Raw genomic sequence first — 23,941 nt, 5'->3', positions numbered from 1 at the left:
CGTTACTGTTTCATTTCATTAGCCTCCAGACTTGCTTAAAAAAAAACAAAAAAACAGAACCATTAAAGCTATTTTTGTGACAGTAACGTCATATAATATATAATATTATAATATTGAAAGTATTGATTTTAGAAATACATCTTATTACGTATGGTATACATAACATATTGTGCTTTTTATTTATTTAGTTAAATTACAAACATTTCAAGTAGCCTACAATGCAACAAAAAAACTAAATGAATACAAGGCACTGTAAATACAATTCAAAATGTATAAACCAAAGAATAACAACAACAACTAAAGTATAAATGTACATAATAATAATAAAATAAATAATAAATAATAAATGCAGAAATTAAAGTTTATAATATCAGGGCAGTTATATGTATTTGAAAAGCTTTAAAATTTGTATTGTTTTTATAAGCTTTTTGTTTTGTGATCTCATGTTTAAAAGATATTCTAAGTATATTGTGAGATCAGTGTTATAAAAGGTAATATAGGAGGGTTTCTTTTGAGTTATTTTTGTCTTATGGATTTAAAACTTTGCCAAAATAATTAAAAGATTAATGATATAATTTTGTTTTTCAGAAAAAGAATTCACAAATCTAATGACTAGGCAATTTTAAATATTAATATTACACATATTAATTCCATTGGCTGGTCCAGCAACCAATCGCATTGCATCTCGCGTGGGCCGAGGTTCCGTATCTGCTTTACTTTTCGAAATGGATGATACCCATGGAGAGAGAACCTGGATTTGTAAAGTTGGGACGGTTGTTTTATTCTCAACGATATGAAAAGTGTTGCCACTCCCATTTATTGCACATGTTCCCCCGAAATGATATTGCACGACCCGTAAATATGCAGGCAAACGCGGTTGCCTACTATATCAGTCGAGCCAATAGTGCGGCAAGATACTGAAATAGGATTATTATTAACCAATCATATGTAGCTTATTTAGAACAGCTGTGATTCAGCTTTCGGATACGAGCAGCAGCAAATTGACAATTGAAATTGTCTGTAGGACCCGGTTTCATTTTTTATCAAGAGAAAAATTATACGATTAATTTTTTTTTCAAACTCAGACTCATTGGCCTTGGCTCATTTTCTGTGAAGAATATATATCTGAACACATTTTCAATGACCACACCACACACCCACACCCACACAGGCTGTCCGGCTAGACCCGGGGCTAATAAAAAAATATAGTGTGTTATTGTGTGTGTGTGTGTGTGTGTGTGTGTGTGTGTGTGTGTTCTTGTATATGGTTTATGAGGACACAAATGTGTATAATGACATGGGTATTACAACGTAAACATGGTTTATGAGGACATATGTGTCCTTCTAAACCAAACGGCTTAAAAAACATACTAAATCTGTGATTGGTAGGTTTAGGGGTAGGGTTAGTGTAGGGGGATAGATTATACAGTTTGTACATTAGAAAAACCATTACGCCTATGGAGAGTCCTCATAAACCACATATCTGAGTGAGTGAGTTGTGTGTGTGTGTGTGTGTGTGAGATTGTAAGTGTGAGTGCAAGAGTGAGTTCTGTGTTTCTTAAAGGTATACTCCACCAGACAGTTTTAGATACCATTGACTTCCATAGTAGGAAAAAAATATATACTATGGAAGTCAATGGTATCTAAAACTGTCTGGTTACTGACATTCTTCTAGATATCTTCCTTTCTGTTCAGCAAAAGAAAGAAATTCATACAGGTTTGAAACAACATGAGGGTGAGTATATGATGACAGAATTTTCATTTTTCGGTGGAGTATCCCTTTAAAGGGTCAGTAAGAAGCCAATATTCTAACCGGAGAGCTAAGAGCTCAAGTTAGAACTGCATGTAATAGAAACAAAATTATAAGTATAACTATCAAACATAGTATTTTGGTTATTTAACTTTAAAATATATATATTATTAGATATATTTTATTGTATTTTGGTTATTCAGGGTGGCCGCGGGTCCTTAAAAAGTCTTAAATAAAATGTTCCTAATAAAAGGCCTTAAAGTATTAAAATGTCCTAAATTCAGATTCGATAGGTCTTAAATATTTCTGGTCACATTACCGCTAAAATTTCTCCAGTCTGACGGACCTAATGTCCGTCAAATAACCAGTGAAGCATCGAATCGCGAGAATGATTCAGATTTTATTACTTAAACTGCTATTGATAATGATAATGTAGGCTTTTTCTGGTAACGCTGTTGAGGCTCGCTCTGCTTGTCTCTGTGATAGATTTTATAGTAAGAAATCAAAACAAATGAGCATAACGGCACACATAAAAAAACTCACAGAAGAAACATACTGAGGTAGAAATTCTAAATGTTGTTTTTTTATTTATTTATAACGTGATATAGTTAAGTAACATAACATGACGGGAGCTATTTTGCTGAATATTCTCACGATTGCAAATGTTACATTGATTTTAGTTCAATAAACAAGTAGTTAATATTAAATTATTTCAATTATTTAGGTTAAATATTACATATACGTATGCAATATAATGTGTATTTCCATCACAGGTTTGGTCTTAAATTTAATTCAAAGTGGCATTAAAAAGGTCTTAAAAAGTCTTAAATTTAACTTGTTATCTGTAGACACCCTGTATTAACTGGCCGGAATTTTGAGATCGCAATAGACGTGAAGGACTATAATGCGTTAAGAGCTCGCTCAAGTACTGCGGAGCTAAACCATTTAGTGCTTTGTAAGTAATCAGCAGTATTTTAAAATGTATACAATGTTTAATAGGAAGCCAGTGCAGTGTTGACAGAACCGGGCTAATATGGTCATACTTCCTGGTTCTGGTAAGAACTCGAGCTGCTGCGTTTTGGACCAGCTCTAATTTGTTTATTAAGCGTGCAGGGCAACCACCCAGTAGAGCATTACAATAATCTAGCCTTGATGTCATGAACGCATGAACTAATTGTTCCGCATTTGTCATTGAGAGCATATGACGTAATTTAGATATATTTTTAAGATGGAAAAATGCTGTTTTACAGATACTAGACACGTGACTTTCAAATGAAAGATTGGTATCAAAGAGCACACCCAGGTTCCTAACCAACGATGAAGACTTAACAGAGCAGCCATCAAGTGTTAGACAGTATTCTAGGTTATTACGTGAGGGAGTTTTTTGTCCAATAATTAGAATCTCTGTTTTTTTCAGAATTAAGTAGTAGGAAATTACTAGTCATCCAATTTTTTATATCAGGTATGCATTCCGTTAATTTTGTGAATTGGTAAGTTTCGTCTGGGCGTGAAGAAAGTCCTACTATTATTCCTTTCAATAATTTGTTACATTAAGATATCACAATGCAGAAGAAAAGATCTGTCTATACTTCCGTTTCATTGTGACTTTTAAGGCCCTGTTCTAAACGGCACACTTCATGTGCATCTGTGGTGTACCACAAGACTGCAGGGTGTCCCATTTGTAATTTTAGGTTTCAGAAGGAAGCAGACTTACACCCGACAGACAAAGCAGCGTTATGTCATGAAAGCGTGGAACTGGAGAAAGACGTCGAAGGCCTAGGGTTCCATTGGGACGGGCTGTGTCTTTATTAAAACAAATCTTTACATAGATTAAACCAATAGGCCTTTATCTCATTTCCTGGTTTTGGAACGTTCGAAATCACCAAGCAGTGTACTCGCACTTCCGGTGGTTAAGTAGTTACACCTTTAGATGAAAAGCAATTTAATCAAACCATTAAAATGGAATCAAGAAAACAAAACAAAAAAAGAAACTTTTGGCAGATGCGAGAGCGAAGTAGTCCAGTGCAATAACCGGAAGACGCCGTACACTGCTTCACGGCTACTTCCAGCGTTCTATTGTGTTGCGATAAAGGCCTATACAATATCCCTCAGTTTCACAGACAAGTCTTAAGATAGTCCCAGACTAAAATGTATGTTTGAGCTGTTTTAACTAAAAGCATCTTGCACTGACATATCTTAAAATATGTCAGTGCCATTGTTTTGTTTCAAGATGCACACCAGTCATGTTTTTTCTAAGACACGTTTATTAAAGCTACTCAAATGCTCTAATTTAACTAAGGCCTAATCCTGGCTTACTCTAAGCCCTGTCTGTGAAACCAGGCCTAAACATTACATTTTGTATTTTAGCAAATTATCTGTAATCTACTGACATGATTTTAATTCTGAAACATATTTCTGCTTCCTAGATTATTTGATCTTTTTTCCAAGATGATCCCTGCAAGTTTCGGCCAGCTGTTGGCTAAAGTGAGCAAGCTGAGGACCCACCTGCTATTTGCTCCTTCATACTTCACTACAGCACGGCTATCAAATCAAAACTCTAAACCGCATGAAAGAAACATTCTCCTGATGGGTCCTCCTGGAGCAGGGAAGACCTGTGTAGGGCGGATTCTGGGACACAGACTAGGTATGCCTGTTATTGATATAGATGACGATGTTCTCGAAAGGACGTGGGGAATGAGTGTGGCAGACAAGCTCTCTGAAATTGGTGGTGATGGTTTTATTGAAGAAGAAGGTAAAGCAGTGTGCAGGTTTGCAGCCACAGGAAGTGTCATCTCTCTGACCGGCTCCAATCCCCTGCATTCGGACGCCATGCGGCACCTGAAGCGCTCTGGACTGGCCGTGTACCTGGATGTGGACACAGAAGATATCATGCAGAGACTCTCTCGAATGAAGGTGAACAGGATTGTGGGTCAGGATGCTGGTGTTTCTATGAGAGAGATATTACATTACAGGAAGCAGTTTTATGAGAAATGGCTAGATGCGAGAGTCCTTTGTGGGACGGGAGACTCCGTGGAGGACGTGGCTGATAAAGTCCTAAGGACTCTGCTCAGATATGAGGATTCAGAATCAGAGGTGTTTGTTTCAACGAGGAGCCAAATGTCAAGTGACCCCAAGTTCTTCAGTGATGTCGTCATAGAGGGTCTTGCACCAAATGGAGGGCTTTATGTCATACCTGTCAAGTATCCCGTTTTGGCCGGGAAAGTCCCGTATTTTACCCTTCTTTCCCGCCGTCCTCCCGTATTAGTATTTACCCGTAAATCTCCCGTATTTTAACCTGCGTTATTAAAAAAAATTTGTTTACGTTTTTTAAAAAATAATTTTTTAATAATTATTAAAAAATAATAATACCCCGGGCCCGGGCGGAGTAAAAAAAAACTAAAAAACATTACCAATCTGAGCTCTGTCACTAGTCTCGCGATAACTGCCACCTGCAGTAGCCTACTGTAGGTGGCAGTTGTCGCGAGGTTAGTGTGTGAGGTCAGATGATGAGTGACAACGCGGGAAAAAACAGAAAAAAAAATACAACTGAGACGAATGATGGACGCTACGACCTTCTCGGAAGGCACTCCTGCCAAAAAATCTAAAATCGCATGTAAATACTGTGATCAATGGGACGGCGAATTTAATTTTCTGAAGAGGAGCAGGGTGGGGGACAGTCACGCGTTTTGCAAGTTTTGTAACTGTGATTTTAGCATCTCACACGGGGGAAGGAATGATGTTTCTCAGCACGAGAAATCCGCCAAGCACAAGCGCGGGCTAGAGGGACAAAAACATGCCCAGGCGATGTCAGCATTCGTGACGAGAAATGCCACCGATGCAGACCAGGTCATACGTGCAGAGGTAAAAATGGCAATGCTGTGTGCCAAAAACAACATTCCTTTCTCCTTCCACGACGACTTCAACAAGTGTGTAGCTGACATGTTCCCGGACTCTGCTATTGCACGAAAATACTCAACGGGAAAAACTAAGGCTACTCAAATCATCAAAGGTAAGTTAGCTAACATACCTATCTTTCTTACTGCTGGGCTACTGTACGTTTGCTAAAACGGTATCAAATGGGTTTGAAATGTGTTTGAATATTCTAACATTTGAGCATAGGCGTTGAGTTCGGTGGGGACATGGAGGCGCCGGCGAGTGAACTGGAGTTTGTCTCATAAATGAACCGAAACTCAGCGTATAATGCACATTCCCATTCACAGCGTATTTAGACACATTTAGACGTCTTATGAATGACTTAAATGAACAACTAGCCTACTAGTCGACTAGAAAAAAAACTTTTAGTCGGAAGCAGCCCTTATTCCACATATTTTCTGTGTTGAGCGAGCGACCCTGCGCGAAAGAGAGAAAAAAATGAATGCGTCATTGTACCCAGCACTTCTGAAAATGCACTTCCGAATGCGTCTCTGTACCCAGCACATTTCAAACCAAACTGACGCCCATGCATTTGAGCATTAACCCATGGCATGCGTGTTGTAGGCTAACTTACTAGCTAATTACTGGACACTCAACAGGTGCCATAGCAGCAGAACTAGAGGACGAGTTGGCCAAAACATGCCGATCTCAGCCCTTTTCACTGATGTGCGACGAATCGAACAATAGAAAAACAGAAAAAGAATTCGTCATCCTGACTAGACTCTACGATGAGGCCACTCTGCAGGTCTCTACAAGATTCCTGGAGATGCCTACATGCAATGTAGGAAATGCAGAAAATCTGTATGAAAAGCTTAGTGAAGCATTAAGGTAAGGGGAACTGCACTGTGTTGTTGACATGTTTAGTAGATTGTATTTAATTACAACCTTACATTTTGTCTGAGACGTTTTGTGGCATTTTTTTCCTGTTTCCAATAGAAAAAGAGGCATCCCATGGGATAACCACCTGATTGCCTTTAACTCTGATAATGCGAGTGTTATGAAAGGCCGCCATAACTCGGTCATCAGCAGACTGAAGACCAGCCAGCCCCACGTCCAGGACCTTGGCTGCATCTGTCACCTGGTACAGCTGGCCACTGGCTGTGGCATCAGAGCAGCCCAGGTACCAGTGGAAGACATCCTGGTGGGGATATACACCCACTTTGATAGAAGGTAAATGCATACATATAGGCCTGCTATTTCTCTCACCTAATGTTGTGTGTTACAATGTAACAACATTGCATGTGGCTAACTCATGCACAAGGTAGCCTTGTAGGCCTGCAGTTCATATTCTTTACACACACACACACACACACACACACACACACACACACACACACACACACACACACACACACACACACACACACACACTCACAATTCCAACCACTAACAGAGTAATTTTCTATCTCTCAGTGCAAAAAGATGTGAAGTCTACAAAGAGTTTGTAGACTTCACTGATTCAGACCACCTGAAGCTCCTCAGGTACTGCAGCACCAGATGGCTGAGTCTGTTAACCTGCATCCAGAGGGTGCTGAACCAGTGGGATGCACTACAGGTAGGATGGTAACTCCACTCAGCAGATATCTACACAGTTTACCATGCTATATTTCAATTTTAACCATGTATTGCCACCCTGTATCTCTATGTACTGTAGGCCTACTTTAACAGTCATGAAGAGGTGGAGAGGAGTGTTAAAGTGCGTGATCTGGCAAGCCATCTGCGTGATCCAATCGTGAAGACCTACTTCCTGTTCCTGAGTGCTGCCCTTAAGCCTTTATCTGAATTTAACATTGCCTTCCAGGTGGGTGTCAATGATATTGAGTGAATGAGTGAATAATAGGATATAACTAAATGTTTGTGCTTATTGTAGCATTCTTATTTCACTGTTATTTTGTTGTGACCATTGATATTATCTGCAGTCAGAGGGAATACAAATTCACAGACTTGAAGAGGAGATGTGCAGGCTGATGAAGAGGATCATGGGCTACCTCATACCAGCCAGGGCAATCGTGGCTGTACCTCTCAGGGAGGTGGAGTATGGAGATGGACATCAGTTGGCTGATGAAGATCTTTTTATCGGAGCAGACACAAAGGCATTCATGAGAAGCGCTGAGCTCCCTGTGTCAGCCGAGAAGAAAATCTTTCAGTGAGTATATTACCCAGTAGTTATATTATGATATCATCTTTTAACAGTATGAGAGTATAGGCTGTAGTGTGCCTAAAATATTACCACTAATGCATTTTTTTCACTCTTATGCTGTTGTAGAACTGTGAGAAGCTTCTATGAGGCAGTGCTTAAGAAGATGTTCTCCTCCTTTCCCCTCGACCATCCACTCTTGAGGGACCTGAAAGTGCTGGACCCTGCAGCTCGTCTTAACATAACTCCAGGGACAGGTAGATAATAAAAACAGTTTCCAATAGGCTTTATGCCCAACTCCACTACTTACCCTAGCAACCACCCTAGCAATGGTCAGACACACCTGGATTAATCAGTTTGTTCAATAATGTAAGACAGGAAATAAAGGAGCTGGCTTAAGTTCAGGAAGTAATGCAGTTGTGCATAAAGCCTATTGATATTAGGCAAGGCAAGGCAAATTTATCTGTAAAGCCCATTTTTTCAAACAATTTGTCTCAAAAGGCTTTACATCGCATCATAACAACATCCTCTGGGGACAGTTCCCCATTGATAACCAAACAATTAATTGGCACAGTATACTTGATACTTGTTTAGATCTGCAATGTTCAGTCAAACACTTGTTTTACTTTACAGTGGAAAGGCTAGGGGCCCTGTTCCCTCAGTTGAGGTTGAAAGAGGATAAGATGAGAGAGGAATTCACAGACTATCAGGTGACAGATAGTAAGCAACTCCCCCAAGAAGAAAGAATCGACAGATTCTGGGGCCTGGTAGGAAAGGACATGAGGTTCAGTGAGCTGCCAAAACTTATGAAGGCTTTACTATGCATTCCCCATAGCAATGCAAGTTCAGAAAGGGTGTTTAGCATGGTACGAAAGATTGTTACAGAGAATAGGATGACGTTAGACAACAGAACTGCAGTGTTTCCCCTATAAATTTTTCCAGCAGCGGTGCTGTTACGTGCCGGAGGTTGTTACCAAGCCACTCGCGGGGGGTCCGGGGGCATGCACCCCCGGAAGATTTTTTTTTTTTAATAACCCCTTAAACCATGACTTCTGGCAAGTTTTGTGGATAGAAATGGACATTGAGACATACAAATTTATATATATATTACGGCTGGGAATCGATTAAAAAAATGTAAATAATTAAAAACGCACAATTTGCTGTGATTAATCACATTTCCCCCAAACTTGTAATCATCAATATTTAAATGTAGAATCACTAATTAAATTAAACAACACACAAAAAAGGGGAAAAAAAGAAAAATGTCCACACAAATTGGACATAAAATAGCCCTATATTAAAATATAAAACATCAATATATTATTCTTCATTCAGTTCTATGCAACATACTCAGATTTAACAGATTTATTTTTTGACTAATTATCAAAATAAAGTAACGTTACAGTCATACAAAGCTATTATTACCAGAGCATGTGACCAGAGCAGGTCATTTTACCATTGTTGCCCAGCATTGCTATTCCAGCTCAGCAAACAGAAGTCTACTACTGAGAAATTTCACGTTATTTGAGCGGACTTTGCTTTTCCAGTGCGTGATCGGTACATGACTGGAGCGTTTAGGCCGTGAACCACAGAGCAGAACCCGCAGCAAAAACAAGGAGCGGAACATTGAGCAGAGAGCGCAGTGCGCCGACACACACACACACACACACACACACACACACACACACACACACACAACGGAGAGCGCGGCGCAAACACGGAGCAGAAAAGACCCGCACGTAAAGTTACTAAACAAGCTGCGCGAGAATGAAACCTGATCGCCGAACACGGAGGGGCGGGACGGCATATTTTCCATAGACAGTAAAAAAATGGACACAGCGACCCCATAGACTTCAACGTAGAAAAGTTCGTACCGCTTTCTCCTTTCCACAGGCTTGCTCGCTCTCCCGTGGCGTCTGTCATTGCTATGCAACCATGAACAGAGGCGCGCAGAGAAAACGAGCGCGCCGCGTCGCTTCTATTATGAGCGCGCTTGCCGCGCGCCCACATTTGAAATATTTGCATGTGAACGGCCCCTTATGGCAACGTGACATTAGCCTAATCAAAATATTTCCATTTGTGGCTCTTTCCTCCTTTCTTGTCAACAAGTGGATTCAGAGCCATCGCATTAGCAGTGCCGCCGGTCGCCATGTTTCAGTGTTTTTAAGTGAATGTCGTGATATTACTGATCATGTGAAGATTTTTGCAGCGGCGCTGAAAATCCAGCGGCGGCGCTGCGCCGCTGCTTAATACATTGTAGGGGAAACACTGAACTGTTTGCGCTCTACTCTCATGTAAAATTAACCACTCTGGCCCAGCCCACAAATACACTCCTTCCAAAACAGTCTTAAAGAATGCAAAGTCTGCTACAAATTTGTACAACAACTCACTAAAAGAGTAAAGAAAAGTTATGTGAAATGAAAAGGAAAAACTGTAAAACAAAAACAATATGAAATGAAAAGAATGTGTGGAATGAAAATAAAATGTAAATGTAAAGACAAGCAATGTTAAATGAACAGAAAATATGCAAATAAGCCTTTCAATAAATGCTCTTCATATATACCCTTTTGTGTTTTCATTTAGGATATAATGAATGTTCACAGCATGTCAATGTCTACAAAGGTAGGCCTATCATTGGCTTCATGCACAACTGCACTACTTCCTGAACTTCAGCCAGCTCCTTTGTTTCCTGTCTGCCATTATTGGACAAACTGATTAATCCAGGTGTGCCTGACCTCAGTAGTCACAACAACAATAATCAGACACACCTGGATTAATCAGTTTGTCCAATAATGGCAGACAGGAAACAAAGGAGCTGGCTGAAGTTCAGGAAGTAGTGCAGCTGTGCATAAAGCCAATTGTAGTTTAAAAGTGGTGATTTTAGCTTTCTTGTACACCTGTCTTAAAATGTAAGGGATACTGGAGCTTGGTTGGGGTGGTGGGACTGCTCGCGGTGGGCGCCGGAAAATTTCCCTTATTTTCAAATCCAAAACTTGACAGGTATGCTTTATGTACCAAAAAAAGGTTTCCCCAAACTGGAACCTTCAGAATGGTTGAGAATATCCAGCCATGCCACGAGAGCTGTGGCCATACTGGAAAACTGTATCCATCCTATGGATGTGTCCCCTGTAGAATTGAGCACAATGGTGTGTCGTGCTTACGGCCAGAACTTCGCCGATCAGTCGGTTGTGCCTCTAAAGCACCTCACTGATCATCAGTATCTTCTAGAACTCTTTCACGGCCCAACTGCCTCGTTTAAAGACCTGGCACTGCAGTTGATGCCTCAGCTGTTTGCCCACTGCCTGCCACAGATGTGCAACTACCTGATTCTAGTGGCCACATCTGGAGATACCGGAAGCGCGGTGCTGAACGGCTTCAGAAATCTTAAAGACAGTGACCGGGAGAGGATCGGCGTGCTTGTGGTTTTCCCTGAGAACGGAGTGAGTGAGATTCAGAAGCTACAGATGACAGGATTTCAGGAGGGCAATGCCAAGTCCATCAGCGTCCTGTCCAATTTTGACTTCTGCCAGAGGAGCATTAAACGAATGTTTGGGGACTCGAGCTTGATCGGACATTTAGCTGTGGAATATGCCACGGTTCTCAGCACCGCAAACTCGATAAACTGGGCCCGACTGCTCCCTCAGGTGGTCTATCACTGCTCGGCGTACATGGACCTGCTTAGAAATCGCACGCTGACTTTCGGAGACCCCATTGACGTGTGCATCCCTACCGGAAACTTTGGCAATGCCATGTCAGCCCTGTATGCCAAACAAATGGGAATACCCATACGGAAGGTGATCTGTGCATCCAATCATAACTGCATCATATCCGACTTCATCGCTAGTGGCATGTATGATCTCCGCAACCGGAAGCTGCAGGTTTCAAACTCTCCTGCCATTGATATCCTGAAGTCTTCCAACCTTGAGAGGTTCATCCATCACGCTTCCGGTGGGGATGGAAGTATTGTCAGAGATCTGTGTTTGAATCTAGAAAGAGAGCGCATCTTTAAAGTGTCGGAGACTTTACGGCAGAAGATAAATCTGGAACTTCAAGCTGGTTGGTGCTCTGAAGAAGACTGTTTGAGGGCCATACAGGAGGTGCACACTACAACAGGCTTCATAATGGACACTCACACAGCGGTTGGGAAAGTAGTCGCCGATCGTATACATGACAAAACCTGCGATATGCTCCACTGCACCTTGTGATATGCTCCACTGCACACCACGGGAAGTTTGCTCCGGCTGTCTTAAAAGCCCTTCAGTGTCAAGATATCCCACCGGATCCTGTTGAGCAGTTGGATAAACTCTGCAGCATTGGAGGCCGAGAGCAGATGCATGACGCTCTGCTGAAGTGCATGGGAAACAGTGGACATCATCCACATAAAGTATGTCAGGCTGACTATAACAAGCTCACAAATGAAGTAGAAACTATGATACAAGACTCATTTCTGAGAGTCCAGTGAAACCTGCAGTACCTGCACATGTCCACTTGATGGCAAAGTCTGTCAAGAAACCCCAAACATTATACTTCCATCAAATCTAAAGTCATGAGATATAGTTCAAATGCTTTTCATGTAAGTCCATAAACTAGTCTTAATTGTACTTTATCATAATCTCTCAGATGTTTTATTAATTTAGTGTTGATAACTTTATTAAAAAGCCTGTTTATACTGATAGTTGCTTAATTGCTGGCAACAGCAAACCGTCTACAGTTACATAATGAAATATTACTTGGTGGAATTATTCTTTTTGAATATTATTAATAAAAATAATTTATTGATCATTTTTATTCCTATTGCTGTTGTTGACATGTGTAGCTTATTTCTTTAAGGGTTGAAATACAAATAAATAAACTGACAAGGCAAACAAAAAGTTTTTCCCTCTTGAAGAGATAGTTCATCATCATTCACTCAAACACTCATGTTGTTCCAGACCTCAATTACTTTCTTTATTCTGTCAAACACAAAAAAATACAAATAAAATAATAATATTGAGAAATTAATCCGTTTTTTCCCCTTCATGTAGTAGAAGTCAATGGTAACCAAACCGGTTTGCTTTATCAACATTCTTCCCAATATCTTTATATATATATATATATAATGACTGAGCATCCTGGATTGAATCCTGTTTGTTTAAACGTGTATTCTCTTCAGAATGCATACATTTATCGAGCCGACTGTGGAACCTTACCCTGGTATTCCAGAGTTCTCACGAGAGCACAAGTTGAGTTTGCTCAGCGAGTTAGATTTAGGTCTGGATTTCCAGGCTAATGGAACCTTGCGTCTACGTGGAATTGTACAGTAAGTGTCGATAGTGTTTTTAAATGTTATGTCAACAGGGTTCCCACGGGTCCTTGAAATCCTTGAAAGTTTGTGAATCTGAAAAAATGTTTTCAAGGCCCTGGAAAGTTTTTGAAAATAAACATACATAGAGACAGGTCCTTGAAAGTGCTTGAATTTATTTTGTGCAATACGTTTTCTGGAAAAAATTCCATATTCACTCCGGTCCCCTAATGTGTTATTTCGCCAACACTCCATGGCCTATGCATACTAGCTTGCTTGATTTACACTAGTGAAGCGCATTTACGCGTTACGTTATCAGGTTTTTTCCTGCATAGAGAATTATGAGGCGGCCGCCTCCGTCAAATTTCGTGCCGCCTCCGGCTCTCGACAATCAAAAATAACTAGAGAATCACCGAAAACGTGAGGATGATTCTGTTTTATTTCATTTAATGTAAGTGGTGATTGATAGCCTATAGTTGATAATAATATAGGCCTACCTAATGTAGGGGAGCGCGGGGCACAACGTAACACGGGGCTAGTTGTAACACGCTTGTTTTAAATACTTCCGCACATGCTTGGATGATGAAACTTTGTGTATTTACTAGTTGCCATATCAACACTATATAGAAAAAAAAATTCCGCCAAATTTTAATTTTTTGGGAAGATATCCATAGACATTTATTAAACCATCGCAAAAGTAAATTTCTTAAGTTAAAGGAGAACTTGGTAACTTTTTTCACTTAATAAAACTGTCTAGAAATCATTTGGATGGGTAAACAACCTGTTCTGGTGATATTGGTGACTTTCCCCGCTCCCCCCAGCGTTCCCAGGCGGAAAACCAACCTTGCAACTTGCAACACTACCGTCCCGGCAAGTTAGAAATTGGAAGTCTCGTGATAACGAGAACTAGAACGAGAACGAGCGCGAAACACGAATTGCTTTACGGCAATTCGACATAAACACACACGCATGTATGATGTATTACCAGATGACCCACCTCGGTAGACATAGCTCCACACGATACAGTTGGCTTGCTCCGATCAAAACAAATGCACATGAGCAGCGGTAGAGAGGGGGAGGAGGCCGCCGCAAGTGAGTTTTTTACGACTGTGTTGTGAAATATACGCCCCCCCACAGCTGTAGGGGGAGCTCGTGGGGAAAACATGCGACAACAAAAGGGAAAATCAGCGAAGAAGTGACTAGAGTTCGCTAGAGTTACCGAGTTCTCCTTTAATTTTTCATCTCTATTTTTTGTGTTTATTTAAAATAAGACAAATCTGATATTATTTTAATCTCCAAGATGTTATTTAACAGTTGAGATAGTTATTTAATGCTTCGCTAACTAGCAGAAGACACTAGCAGGGTTTAAACCCCAGTTGTGCAGGCGGGGGCATGTTGTAACACTGCGTTACAATGTGCCCCTATTAGAAATATGCTATTATATTCTATACTTTTATTAATTTTATTGAGAAAACGTGAGAAAAAGGTGAATAAAGACTGAGAGTCAATGTTCAGAAATTACTAATTATTTATTTGTTTTTGAACTATGTTGTATAGCTGTGTTTTCATGTGTTCGTAGTCAAAACTCAAAAATGAGTTTATATTTAATTATTAAAAACTGCCATTATTTTATATGAAAAAGTTTTTTAATTGTATTTTATTTAGAAAATATTTTAGTTTTTCTATATTTTTTTTATTAGATCAGATAACATTTTAAGCTGTCATATGTTATGTTACAATGTGCCCCAAACATGTTACAATGTACCCCACCTATGGGGCATGTTGTCACATTTCACTTCCATTCTTTCGGGGTATATCAAGAAAAAAGTATATACTGTATTAATAAAACAAAAACACATAATTGTACTAGACATGTGGGAAAAAATAAATACTCTGAACCATAAGTAGATTTACACAAACTGAGAAAGTCAAAAAGCGTTACTTTGTGCCCCGCTCTCCCCTACTGATGGTAACAATGTTGCGCTGTTGAGGCTTGCGCAGTTATTTATAACATAAAATAGTTAAGAACAATATATAGCCTTGGCTACACACGACCAGAGAGCTGTTTTCCTGAATGGCATCAAGATTGAAACCGAGACTGATTTCATAACAGTTCAATAAACAAATAGTTAAAATTAAGTAACTTACATTTTAGACTGTTTTTGTTCTGTTTCAGCAGCGAAAATAGTTCCAAACAAAGATCACAGCAGAACCATAGCACATCTCACAGCAACACTTGTTGCATTACTGAATGATTCAGCGTTTTGAACGAATCGGTTGAGTCAAAGATTCAATTACCCATTCTTAAAGTGCCTCATTCTGAATAAATCAGCCGTTTGAATGAATCGTTTGAATGAATGACTCAATGACTCGCTCATTAAGACGGTCACCCGCCGCCTCCTACTGGGGGATAGTTATTTATTTATTTATTTAAAATTATTTATTTTTAACAGTGGATTCGGGTGACTCAAAGTGCACCAGATGAATGAATTTATCTTTAAAATGTACAAAATTTTCTTACGGGGGAGCATGCCCCCGGACCCCCCTAGATGTACCAAGCTCCACCCACAAAAACAATGTGGGAAACACATAAGGATATATGATGATCTACAAAAAATACAAATTTAATTATCTTAATATTAAAATACATTATTAGGATTTTACCACATCCGCCTCATTTTGAGCCAGGAAAAACCCTGGTTACGTTAAGTGTTTCCCGCATGAGGTACTTTGTGTTGTACGTTGCCATGACGTTCACGTGCGCATGAAACTACCATTGTACCTCATCGTTTGTTGTTGGCCACAACAAATGTGTCCCCACATTAAGTCCTTGAATTTGACGGTATTGGACCTGGAAAGTCCTTGAAAGGTCCTTGAATTTGAAGTTAACCAAGGTGTGGGAACCCTGTGTCAAGTTTTTATATTTTATTAAAATGTTAATGCAGGGCTATATAATATAATAATATATTTACATCTACAATCAACCTACACATACTGACTGCACAAAAGTAAAAACTTAGCTATATTCTGAATTGCAACCATGAAATTGACAACACATATGGCAGAACAAACTTAATATTTATTAATATCACAATACACTCTGCAAATACAAGAAAATTATTTCACAATTTGTATAAATAATTAGTGGATGGATCTTACTTTATTCTTGTAATTAAATAAACATTGCCGATTCTACAAAACCAATACATACTGTAAACAAACTAGTGAATATTTGACATTTTATATACAATAGTAAGAAATAACTTCAGGAGTCTTCATAGAATTATAAGAAAGCACAAAATGAAGCATAGGCTGTGCTATAACAAAACAAAGACATTGCTGAAAAATAAAGTACTATCTGTACATGTGCCTGTGTTTTAGTCGTTACAGGTTTCTGGCATATCGCTCCTTTGTGAGCTGGTGCTGGGGTTTCCTTGGCCGTCGGGTACGTGTAGTGATTCCAGCCTGTGTGGTGATGAGGGTTCGCCGTGAGTTTCCAGATGATCAGGGCAGATATGTTGGTTTCCTACCAGCTGATGATTGAATCTGGACACCATGGTGGAGATGACCTCCTCCTTGTCTGGCCGCTCATACTCCGCACAAAGGTCTGATAGTATGGGTATCTTAAGTACCTCATCCATGTATGGAGCAGGGTCCACAAAAACATGCTCAAATATTAGGTCCTGCAGGTCATCTAGGTACTCTGTGCAATAAAACAAAATGTATTTATAAATGTATATCCTGTTGATGATGTTGCTTGTGCACGACCAGCATTTTCATTGTAATGAAAGGTTCAGCCAGGTTTAGTCTGCAAGTGCACAGACACAATTCAGGAAAATAACCTATAGTGATGTAAAGTTATTTTAACAGCAGTTCAATTACCTGCACAACATTCCAAGAAATGGGAACACCACATTTTTTGGGGCAAACCGTAGAATGTCACTATGAAATGACTCCAAAGATGAAGTCTGGTGATGTGGACTTAGTTTGGTGATGTCCCTCAAAATCCGCGTGTTTGTCATCACTTTCTCCAGCTTGTAGAATGCCTGAGTTCCTATGAGAAATGATACAAAAATTGCATTAATTACAACTAATAACTTTAATTTTAGGTTATTTACACTTCGACTAATAGTCCCTTTTTAAAAAAAAAAAATTTACATGTCGTGTTGCATAAAAATAATATTCGTTTACAGTATCATACTGGCAACAAGCCACTTGTTTCTATCTCTGCTTCCCTTTAGATGATGTAGACGAGCAGGAAAGTTTGGATCCTCTGTGTACGTTCCTGACATGGTTCAGAATCGATTTCCATTTTGCCACTCTTTCTGGTCCAGTGGTTGAAGATGATGCAGTCCAGTAAATGTGGTTTTTTATGCTTCTCTGCCAGTTCCGTAATTTTTCATCTTGGAAATGTTTTCAAGTTTCCTCACAATCCCTGTAAATAAAAATATAGACAAGCATTTTACTGCTGAGAATAAAAACAGTGATGTTCACAGTTTGCCACTACTATATATTTGTGATATGCCTATAAACTGTCACAATTTCTTAATTTTCATATTATACCCACTTATAAATCTATGTTATTGAATAAAACCTTTTTCGATGTGCCACACATCATAAAACTGGTTGATGTTATGTTCTCTGAGGCAGAGTGTGAATTACCCCACCATCATGGTCCACTACCATATCAATCCCCACCGTGATCGCCAAGTGCAACATGTGTTGTGCAACACACATACAAGGTCTAAACATGCGACAAACTGATAATCAGTATAGGCTACAGAATATCTCATTGTTATTATATATCCAAAAGAGAACTGTTTTGATCAACTCCCAAAAGTTAGAAGTTAAGTGCACTGAAATACCATTCTAATTACTAGTAAATAGTAATACCTTTACAAGAAGCCTATTGCCTATTTCAGGGTTTTCCTGCCTCAAAATGTGGCGCAGGTGGTAAAATCATAATAATTGATTTTAATAATAAAATAATAAAAATGTGTATTTTTTTGTAGATCATCATATAGCCTAATGTGTTTTCCACAATTCTTTCTGTTGGTGGAGATTGGTACCTCTAGGGGGGTCCGGGGGCATGCCCCCCCGGAAGAAAATTTTGTACATTTTAAAGATCTTTTAATCTGGTGCACTTTGAGTCGCCCGAATCCACTATTAAAAATAAAAAAATCCACCCACAAACCGCCTATATTCTTTGATTTAGATATCTGCATCTGATCATCACATTACAATTATTCAAATTCTTAGTGTTAAGCATGATAATATGGTAACATCACACTGAAGTAGGCTGATTTAAAATGAACATTTATTTAAAATAAAAGTTCCTCTTTTGGCAAAATTACATTTCCTTAATAGCCTGAACAGAGGCTTTACTCCCTTCAAGCTTAAATTGTCAATGTTTCATTACATCACTGTTTGAAAACACTCAGAATCATTTTTTGTACCTTTATAAAGGGCATTTTCCCCTAATTTTATTAAATGTATGCTCCATAAATTTGATAAATATATTCAATTAAAATAATTAGACACTAGTGTTGCGATTCAGGAGGCAGAGACAGATCCATATGCAACAATGTTTATTGACCAGTTAAGCCAGGCAAAACGAATAAGCCGAATGGCCAGAATCCAGGAACGGGCAGGGGTCGGGGCAGGCGGCAGACGACGGAATGAAGAGACGGGCAGAAGTTCAGGGCAGGCAGCGAGAATCAGAGTCCGGGGAACAGGCTTGGGTCAGAAGTCAGGCTGCAGACAATCGAGGAAACAAGTAAGGCAAGGATAATTCAGGAAAACGCTCAGACATGCAACACAGGGTGAAACAATACTTCGCACAGGACGCTGAGTGAGTGAGTAAGATATAGTATGAGTAATCAGTGATCATTCAGAACAGGTGCAGCGTAATCATAAATGATCCATACTAGGAGAAGTATGCAATGCTCTTAGTATTCTGGAGAGGGCGCTCGAGATTGAGTACAGGGAGAATCACGGAGACTGGATGCCGTAACAACTAGGCTGTTACCAATAAAATTAAATCATTTACATTGAAAAATGATAACTATTAAATTAGATTATTTTAAATATTTTTGAATATACAAATAAGGAATGTTGAAAAGAATGATACTTTATGAAACTAGCGTTTTGTCATTCAACGTTGACACTTGCTTGAGAAGGTGAAGTCGTTCTCTATCTCCTTCTAGCCACGGTGGTTAAAAATGGTACGGTCCACAATAGGGGTGTCTGAAATCGCTTTACATTAAAATGTTCCTACAGTGAAAATAGGAGTTGACTTGTATTGTAACTGTAATTATATTTTTTCACAATATCAGAAAAATGATCTGACCCCCCCCAAAACTGATATTTCTGTCCCCTACTGGGTCTTAATTGGGGGGTATAGTACCCCCCAGTACCCCCTGTAATTCGAACTATGCTCTGAGGTACTTTTGTATTTGTGGGTGGCGGTCAGTTACAATACACTCCAGAGTAACACCACGAGCTTCCAACAGGGCAAGGCTCCTCTGTAATCCTTTTTCCATGTGGTAGCTTCCTCCCACTTCGTTACTCTGAAATAGACAAGAATAGGGAACGAAACAATCATCTTAGACAAACCAGAAGTTTTAAACTTCTCAAAAATGTACTTTTTTTAAATACTGATATTTCTTCTCTCCCACCTGAACCAGCTCTGGTGTGTCCACAACGGTGTTGGTCTGAAGGTCCATCAATGTATAGCTTCCAAACTTTGCAGAGTGGCCTTTGAAAGTAATATTACACAAAGCATTATTACCACGAGTGCATTGAATTCAGTTAGATACTACCTATGCATGTTATGCTTCATGATCCGGAAAATACCCGAGCATCCATGCATCCTTCTTATTTACAACTATGTACCTGGTGAGTCAGCCCTCATGTCACCTCCAACGATGACCCTTTCCCTTTCACTCAGGCGATCTAGCGTCTCATTTTGCCATTTTGCTTGAGCACTAAGAAACAAAAACTCGTACTGGTTAACAAATATTAAATACAAAAGTAACAAAATATAATAATAATAAAAATAATACAATTCTGAACCAGGGGTGTTAAACTCAGTTCCAGAAGGATCAACTTTTTTAATGAGCCTTAGAGAGTTGATTAGCTGCCTCAGGTGTGTTTAATAATGATTAGAGGTAAACTCTGCAGTGCTGTGGCCAACAAGGAACTCAGTTTGACACCCCTGTTCTAAAACAAATGCACAGTTTTGAAACTTACGACATGTCTGCTCTGCTGTCTCCGTTAAAGTTGTGTCCGTCTCTGCTGGATCAAATGTATAATCTTGCTCTTCAGGTGCTACTACAGATGATGTGTCCATTAGGGTTTCTTCGTCATCCTCTTCCTCCAGTTCCACACGAGGTCTCTTTGATGGCCACTTTATAGGTGTAGAGGTCCTAAATATTAAACCAGCTGCTGGTGACAAACTGTCAATGTCTGAAACTGTATCTGTCGTCTGGACACCTGTAATATACAAAGTAGTTGTGTGTTACTGTTATGTGACACTTATTGTGTAACAAGACTAGTTATAGGTCCTCTGTATAAGCAGTATCATGTAATACATAAACATACCTGAACTCCTGTAGCGAACATGAAACGTCTTCATTGATGACTGAGTACCAACAGACTTGGTCAGCGGTTTTGCGTCTGTCTGGCAAGCAACATCTCTGGTTTGGCTGCTCTGTTCTGATGTGCTGTCCTTAACAAATCAAGATTCCACTATCAGCGCGATAAAAAAATAACAACATAGCTGGACTCATGGTGCTATCACATGCTATCACAAACTTTATAAGTCTAACATGTTATTATGAACTTGACAAATTCAAAGGCAATTTGGAAAACCAACGCGTAATACATACTTCTAGATGTGTAGCTGGATCACGAACAGTTGGCACTGCTACATCCTTCAGGAGCCATTTTTTTGCAAAACCTGCTTTATACTGAGCCTCATTCAAAAAGCTGTCCGGTGTAAAATGATTCGAGCAGACATAAACGAATTTTGGTAGAGTTGAGGGAGCATTTTCTTCAAAAACAAACTTAATCCACCTCGTCTTCAGCGGTTCAGATTTCGGGAGTAAATAGAGAGAGGCTATGTGGATTATTACATCCAGCCCAACGCTTGGGAGACATTCTCGTCAGTGCAGCGATGGCGGATGTGATGACCGGAGAAAAATCTGTGGAAGCAGTTTTCCAGGATCTGGAGTGGCCTGAGGATGGAACATTTCAGATATCAAAAACTGTTTTTGTTTTATTTATTTTTTTATAATATTAATGATCAATGTCAGTGGTCACATCAAATTGTTACTTTGGTTTCACTTTATCTAGATCCATTGTTTTATTTAAAAAATGTCAGCGCTGGTCGAGAAAATAATATTATAATGGGGGAAATAATTTTTATATTCTGTAAAAACAAGCCTTATTTTTTTGTGGAAAACAAGATAATACTTTTTAAAATAATGTTGGAGAAATAATGATTTACCATTATCATATAGTATCAAGCGCTATATAAATGAAGGTGATTTGACTATAACAAGAACATTACAATGAACACAAATTTGAAAATCTCACTACAAATAATCCAGAATTTAAGACAAAAGATAATAATCCTACTCTGCTTGTTACACTTCCACACACCTGAAACTGATCGAGTGAATCTCCTCAGCTTCTCCAATCTAGCGTAGTGTACGAACAAACCATGGATGTTGTAACATCTGCTCCAAGCTGGGGCGTTCAGCTGGATCCAGAGCAAGACACTGTCCAATCAAATCCCTGCAGTCTGTACACATTTTAATAAGGAGAGAGCTGGTTAGTCATGACCATGTGACCTGGCATTTTTGAAAACAGCGATGCTCTCGGTGTACGTTGAGCTACAGTATATATAAAAATTCTGACACACTATAACCTTTAACTTTCTGTACAACTCGTTTGCTTTATGTGTGTTTATCAATGTTATCATCATTATTCACTCACGTTTGGATAAGTTGGGGTTCTGAAATGTAACTTCGGCTTGTGTGATTTCCGTTCTATTACGAAAAGGAAGACAAAAGTTCGACAACTCGTACAGCAACACTCCTAGAGACCAGACGTTTGCTGGGACGGCGTGGAATCGAGGTTCTGTAATGACTTCAGGTGGGCAGTATTCCCGAAATCCTGTAAGGAAGACATTTGCACATTGTTGAGCTTTTTTTTTTAAAGCATCATCAAAAAATTTGTAAGTCACTAGCTTCAGGTTTCCACACTCCCAAAATGCTCACCCCTGTATCTGTTGCTCTCGTAGCCTTCACTACTAAATAGCTGACCGCAGCCAAAGTCTATCAGCTTGAGATCTAGCGTGTCTTTCTCAAACAGGAAATTCTCAGCATGAATGTCATTATGGAAAACACCATGATGGATGCAGTGTAGCACTGCCCGCACAGCCTGTCTCATGACGACCCGTGAGAAGCAGTCACTCCAAGGTTGACGAGTGATTATGTCATACAAGGTCTCGTAGGCCTCCGGATACTCCATAACCAGAGAGAATTCTTTAGGATGTTCAAACCACTCGTACAGTTGTATGACGAAGGGGCTTATGGGTTCTCGCCTCATCATCATCAGCAGCGCCACTTCTGTAACGAGAGGTTCGCGATTCCCAGGCTAGAGAGAAGAAGCAGACAGAAGGTTAGCTGGGTAAAAATCTGAAGAAAACATCATTTTGAAATGTACTATTCTTTGATCTTTTTAGATGCGTTCAAAAGAGCCTTTTCAGCTCAAAGTTATTTGGTGCCTCTAGGCTTATTTGTTGATCACATTTATACCTAATGCTTCCTACGGGTGTATTAACTAAAGTAATCTGCACTTAAACAACTCAATACACATTCAGGTTTTGGCCAACTTACAATATAAAGATAACGATCATTGTCAATCTTGCGTATCCGCTTGATGGCAACCTGCACAAAAAAAAACAAAAAAACAGTTTCAATAACAGTAACAGTTTTCAAGCACCTGGCTTTGTATTAAGTATTAAACCATCTGTAAATTGTTTTAAATGTGTTTTGATGCATGCAAGAGCAAAATGTTTGTACAATTCAGTAAGATTTACCTTTTTGCCATCAAATTTGCGTGTTCCCAGGAAAACCCTGCCAAATACTCCGGATCCAATTAACTTTTCCACGTTATAGAGAGACTCAAAGGACTCTGAAAAACAAACAGAAAAATATGAGACAATTATTAGCTTGCTAGATCCATTGTTTTATTTTAAAAATATCAGTGCTGGTCGAGCAACAGTAAATGTGATCGGACGTGTTAAAAACTTGACTCAGTTATGCATGAAATAGCTAAATCTCTATCTGTAGACTTTGCACTGCCAAGCCTTATTTCAGTCTCACCTGTTGAGCTCTCGTTCACAGGAGAAGCGTCCACGGCACGCCGAGCAGTTCGGCCAGTTGATGTCTCTGTTGGCTCGACAGGTACTTGACCCGGCAGCGGAGGACACAGAAACCCTTCGAAGCTGTTGGACCTGGACAAACCCTTGTCGCTTGGGCTCTCCGATCCATTGCCACTCCAGCTCCCCTCGACGCTGTCCGAGCCTCGGCTGCTCAGACTCAACGACTCTCTACTTCCTCTCTCGACATGGGCCTCAGGGGGGGGTGAGGACCAGGGTGAGGACCAAGCTGAGGATGGCGTGATGCCCGGAGAGGAATCTGTGGAAACAGTTCTCCGGGATCCAGAGCGACCTGAGGATGGAACATTTCAGATATCAAAAACTGTTTTTATTATTTTTTTATTTTTATTATATTAATTATCAATGTCAGTGGTCACATCAAATTGTTAC

General features: G+C 39.6%; 3 protein-coding genes, 1 long non-coding RNA gene and 1 pseudogene across 5 annotated transcripts in view; 2 read left to right on the top strand and 3 right to left on the bottom strand.

Annotated features, from left to right (window-relative positions):
* The window catches only part of LOC309507277 (uncharacterized protein), a 61,742-nt gene extending 56,477 nt beyond the window's left edge, over positions 1 to 5,265 (bottom strand). Inside the window, exon 1 of the mRNA XM_082181439.1 lies at positions 5,214 to 5,265. The gene's annotated coding sequence lies outside the window, so the exon portion shown is untranslated. The remainder of the gene's footprint in view (positions 1 to 5,213) is intronic.
* The window catches only part of LOC309507279 (uncharacterized protein), a 61,524-nt gene extending 52,795 nt beyond the window's left edge, over positions 1 to 8,729 (top strand). The window contains exons 2-8 of the mRNA XM_082181443.1: positions 5,206 to 5,759; positions 6,283 to 6,511; positions 6,620 to 6,853; positions 7,097 to 7,238; positions 7,338 to 7,484; positions 7,603 to 7,829; positions 7,950 to 8,729. Coding sequence (XP_082037569.1) covers positions 5,306 to 5,759; positions 6,283 to 6,511; positions 6,620 to 6,853; positions 7,097 to 7,238; positions 7,338 to 7,484; positions 7,603 to 7,829; positions 7,950 to 8,085 — 1,569 coding nt within the window. The 5' untranslated portion in view covers positions 5,206 to 5,305 and the 3' untranslated portion in view covers positions 8,086 to 8,729. The remainder of the gene's footprint in view (positions 1 to 5,205; positions 5,760 to 6,282; positions 6,512 to 6,619; positions 6,854 to 7,096; positions 7,239 to 7,337; positions 7,485 to 7,602; positions 7,830 to 7,949) is intronic.
* On the top strand, positions 3,457 to 12,349 carry LOC309507293 (threonine synthase-like 1; annotated as a pseudogene). The gene is made up of 2 exons: positions 3,457 to 4,936; positions 10,832 to 12,349. The product of its transcript is annotated as a threonine synthase-like 1 (transcript).
* Positions 12,350 to 18,668: 6,319 nt separating this feature from the next.
* LOC309508686 (uncharacterized protein) lies at positions 18,669 to 21,280 on the bottom strand. The gene is made up of 6 exons (XM_082183163.1): positions 20,991 to 21,280; positions 20,353 to 20,830; positions 19,996 to 20,087; positions 19,779 to 19,858; positions 19,549 to 19,670; positions 18,669 to 18,855 (listed from the first exon to the last, which is right to left on the bottom strand). Exons 2-6 carry the CDS (start codon positions 20,355 to 20,357, stop codon positions 18,819 to 18,821), a joined length of 336 nt encoding a protein of 111 aa, XP_082039289.1. The 5' UTR covers positions 20,358 to 20,830; positions 20,991 to 21,280; the 3' UTR covers positions 18,669 to 18,818.
* A 1,412-nt stretch (positions 21,281 to 22,692) lies between these two features.
* On the bottom strand, positions 22,693 to 23,307 carry LOC309507302. The gene is made up of 3 exons (XR_014209115.1): positions 23,210 to 23,307; positions 23,007 to 23,057; positions 22,693 to 22,764 (listed from the first exon to the last, which is right to left on the bottom strand). It is a non-coding gene; the product is annotated as an uncharacterized lncRNA (long non-coding RNA).
* Positions 23,308 to 23,941: the final 634 nt, after the last annotated feature.

Source organism: Leuciscus leuciscus (assembly GCF_965113295.1).
Source record: "Leuciscus leuciscus genome assembly, chromosome: 10".
Lineage (NCBI taxonomy): Eukaryota > Metazoa > Chordata > Actinopteri > Cypriniformes > Leuciscidae > Leuciscus > Leuciscus leuciscus.
Note: the sequence above shows the minus strand (reverse complement) of the source record. Positions and strands in the feature narration are given on the sequence as shown.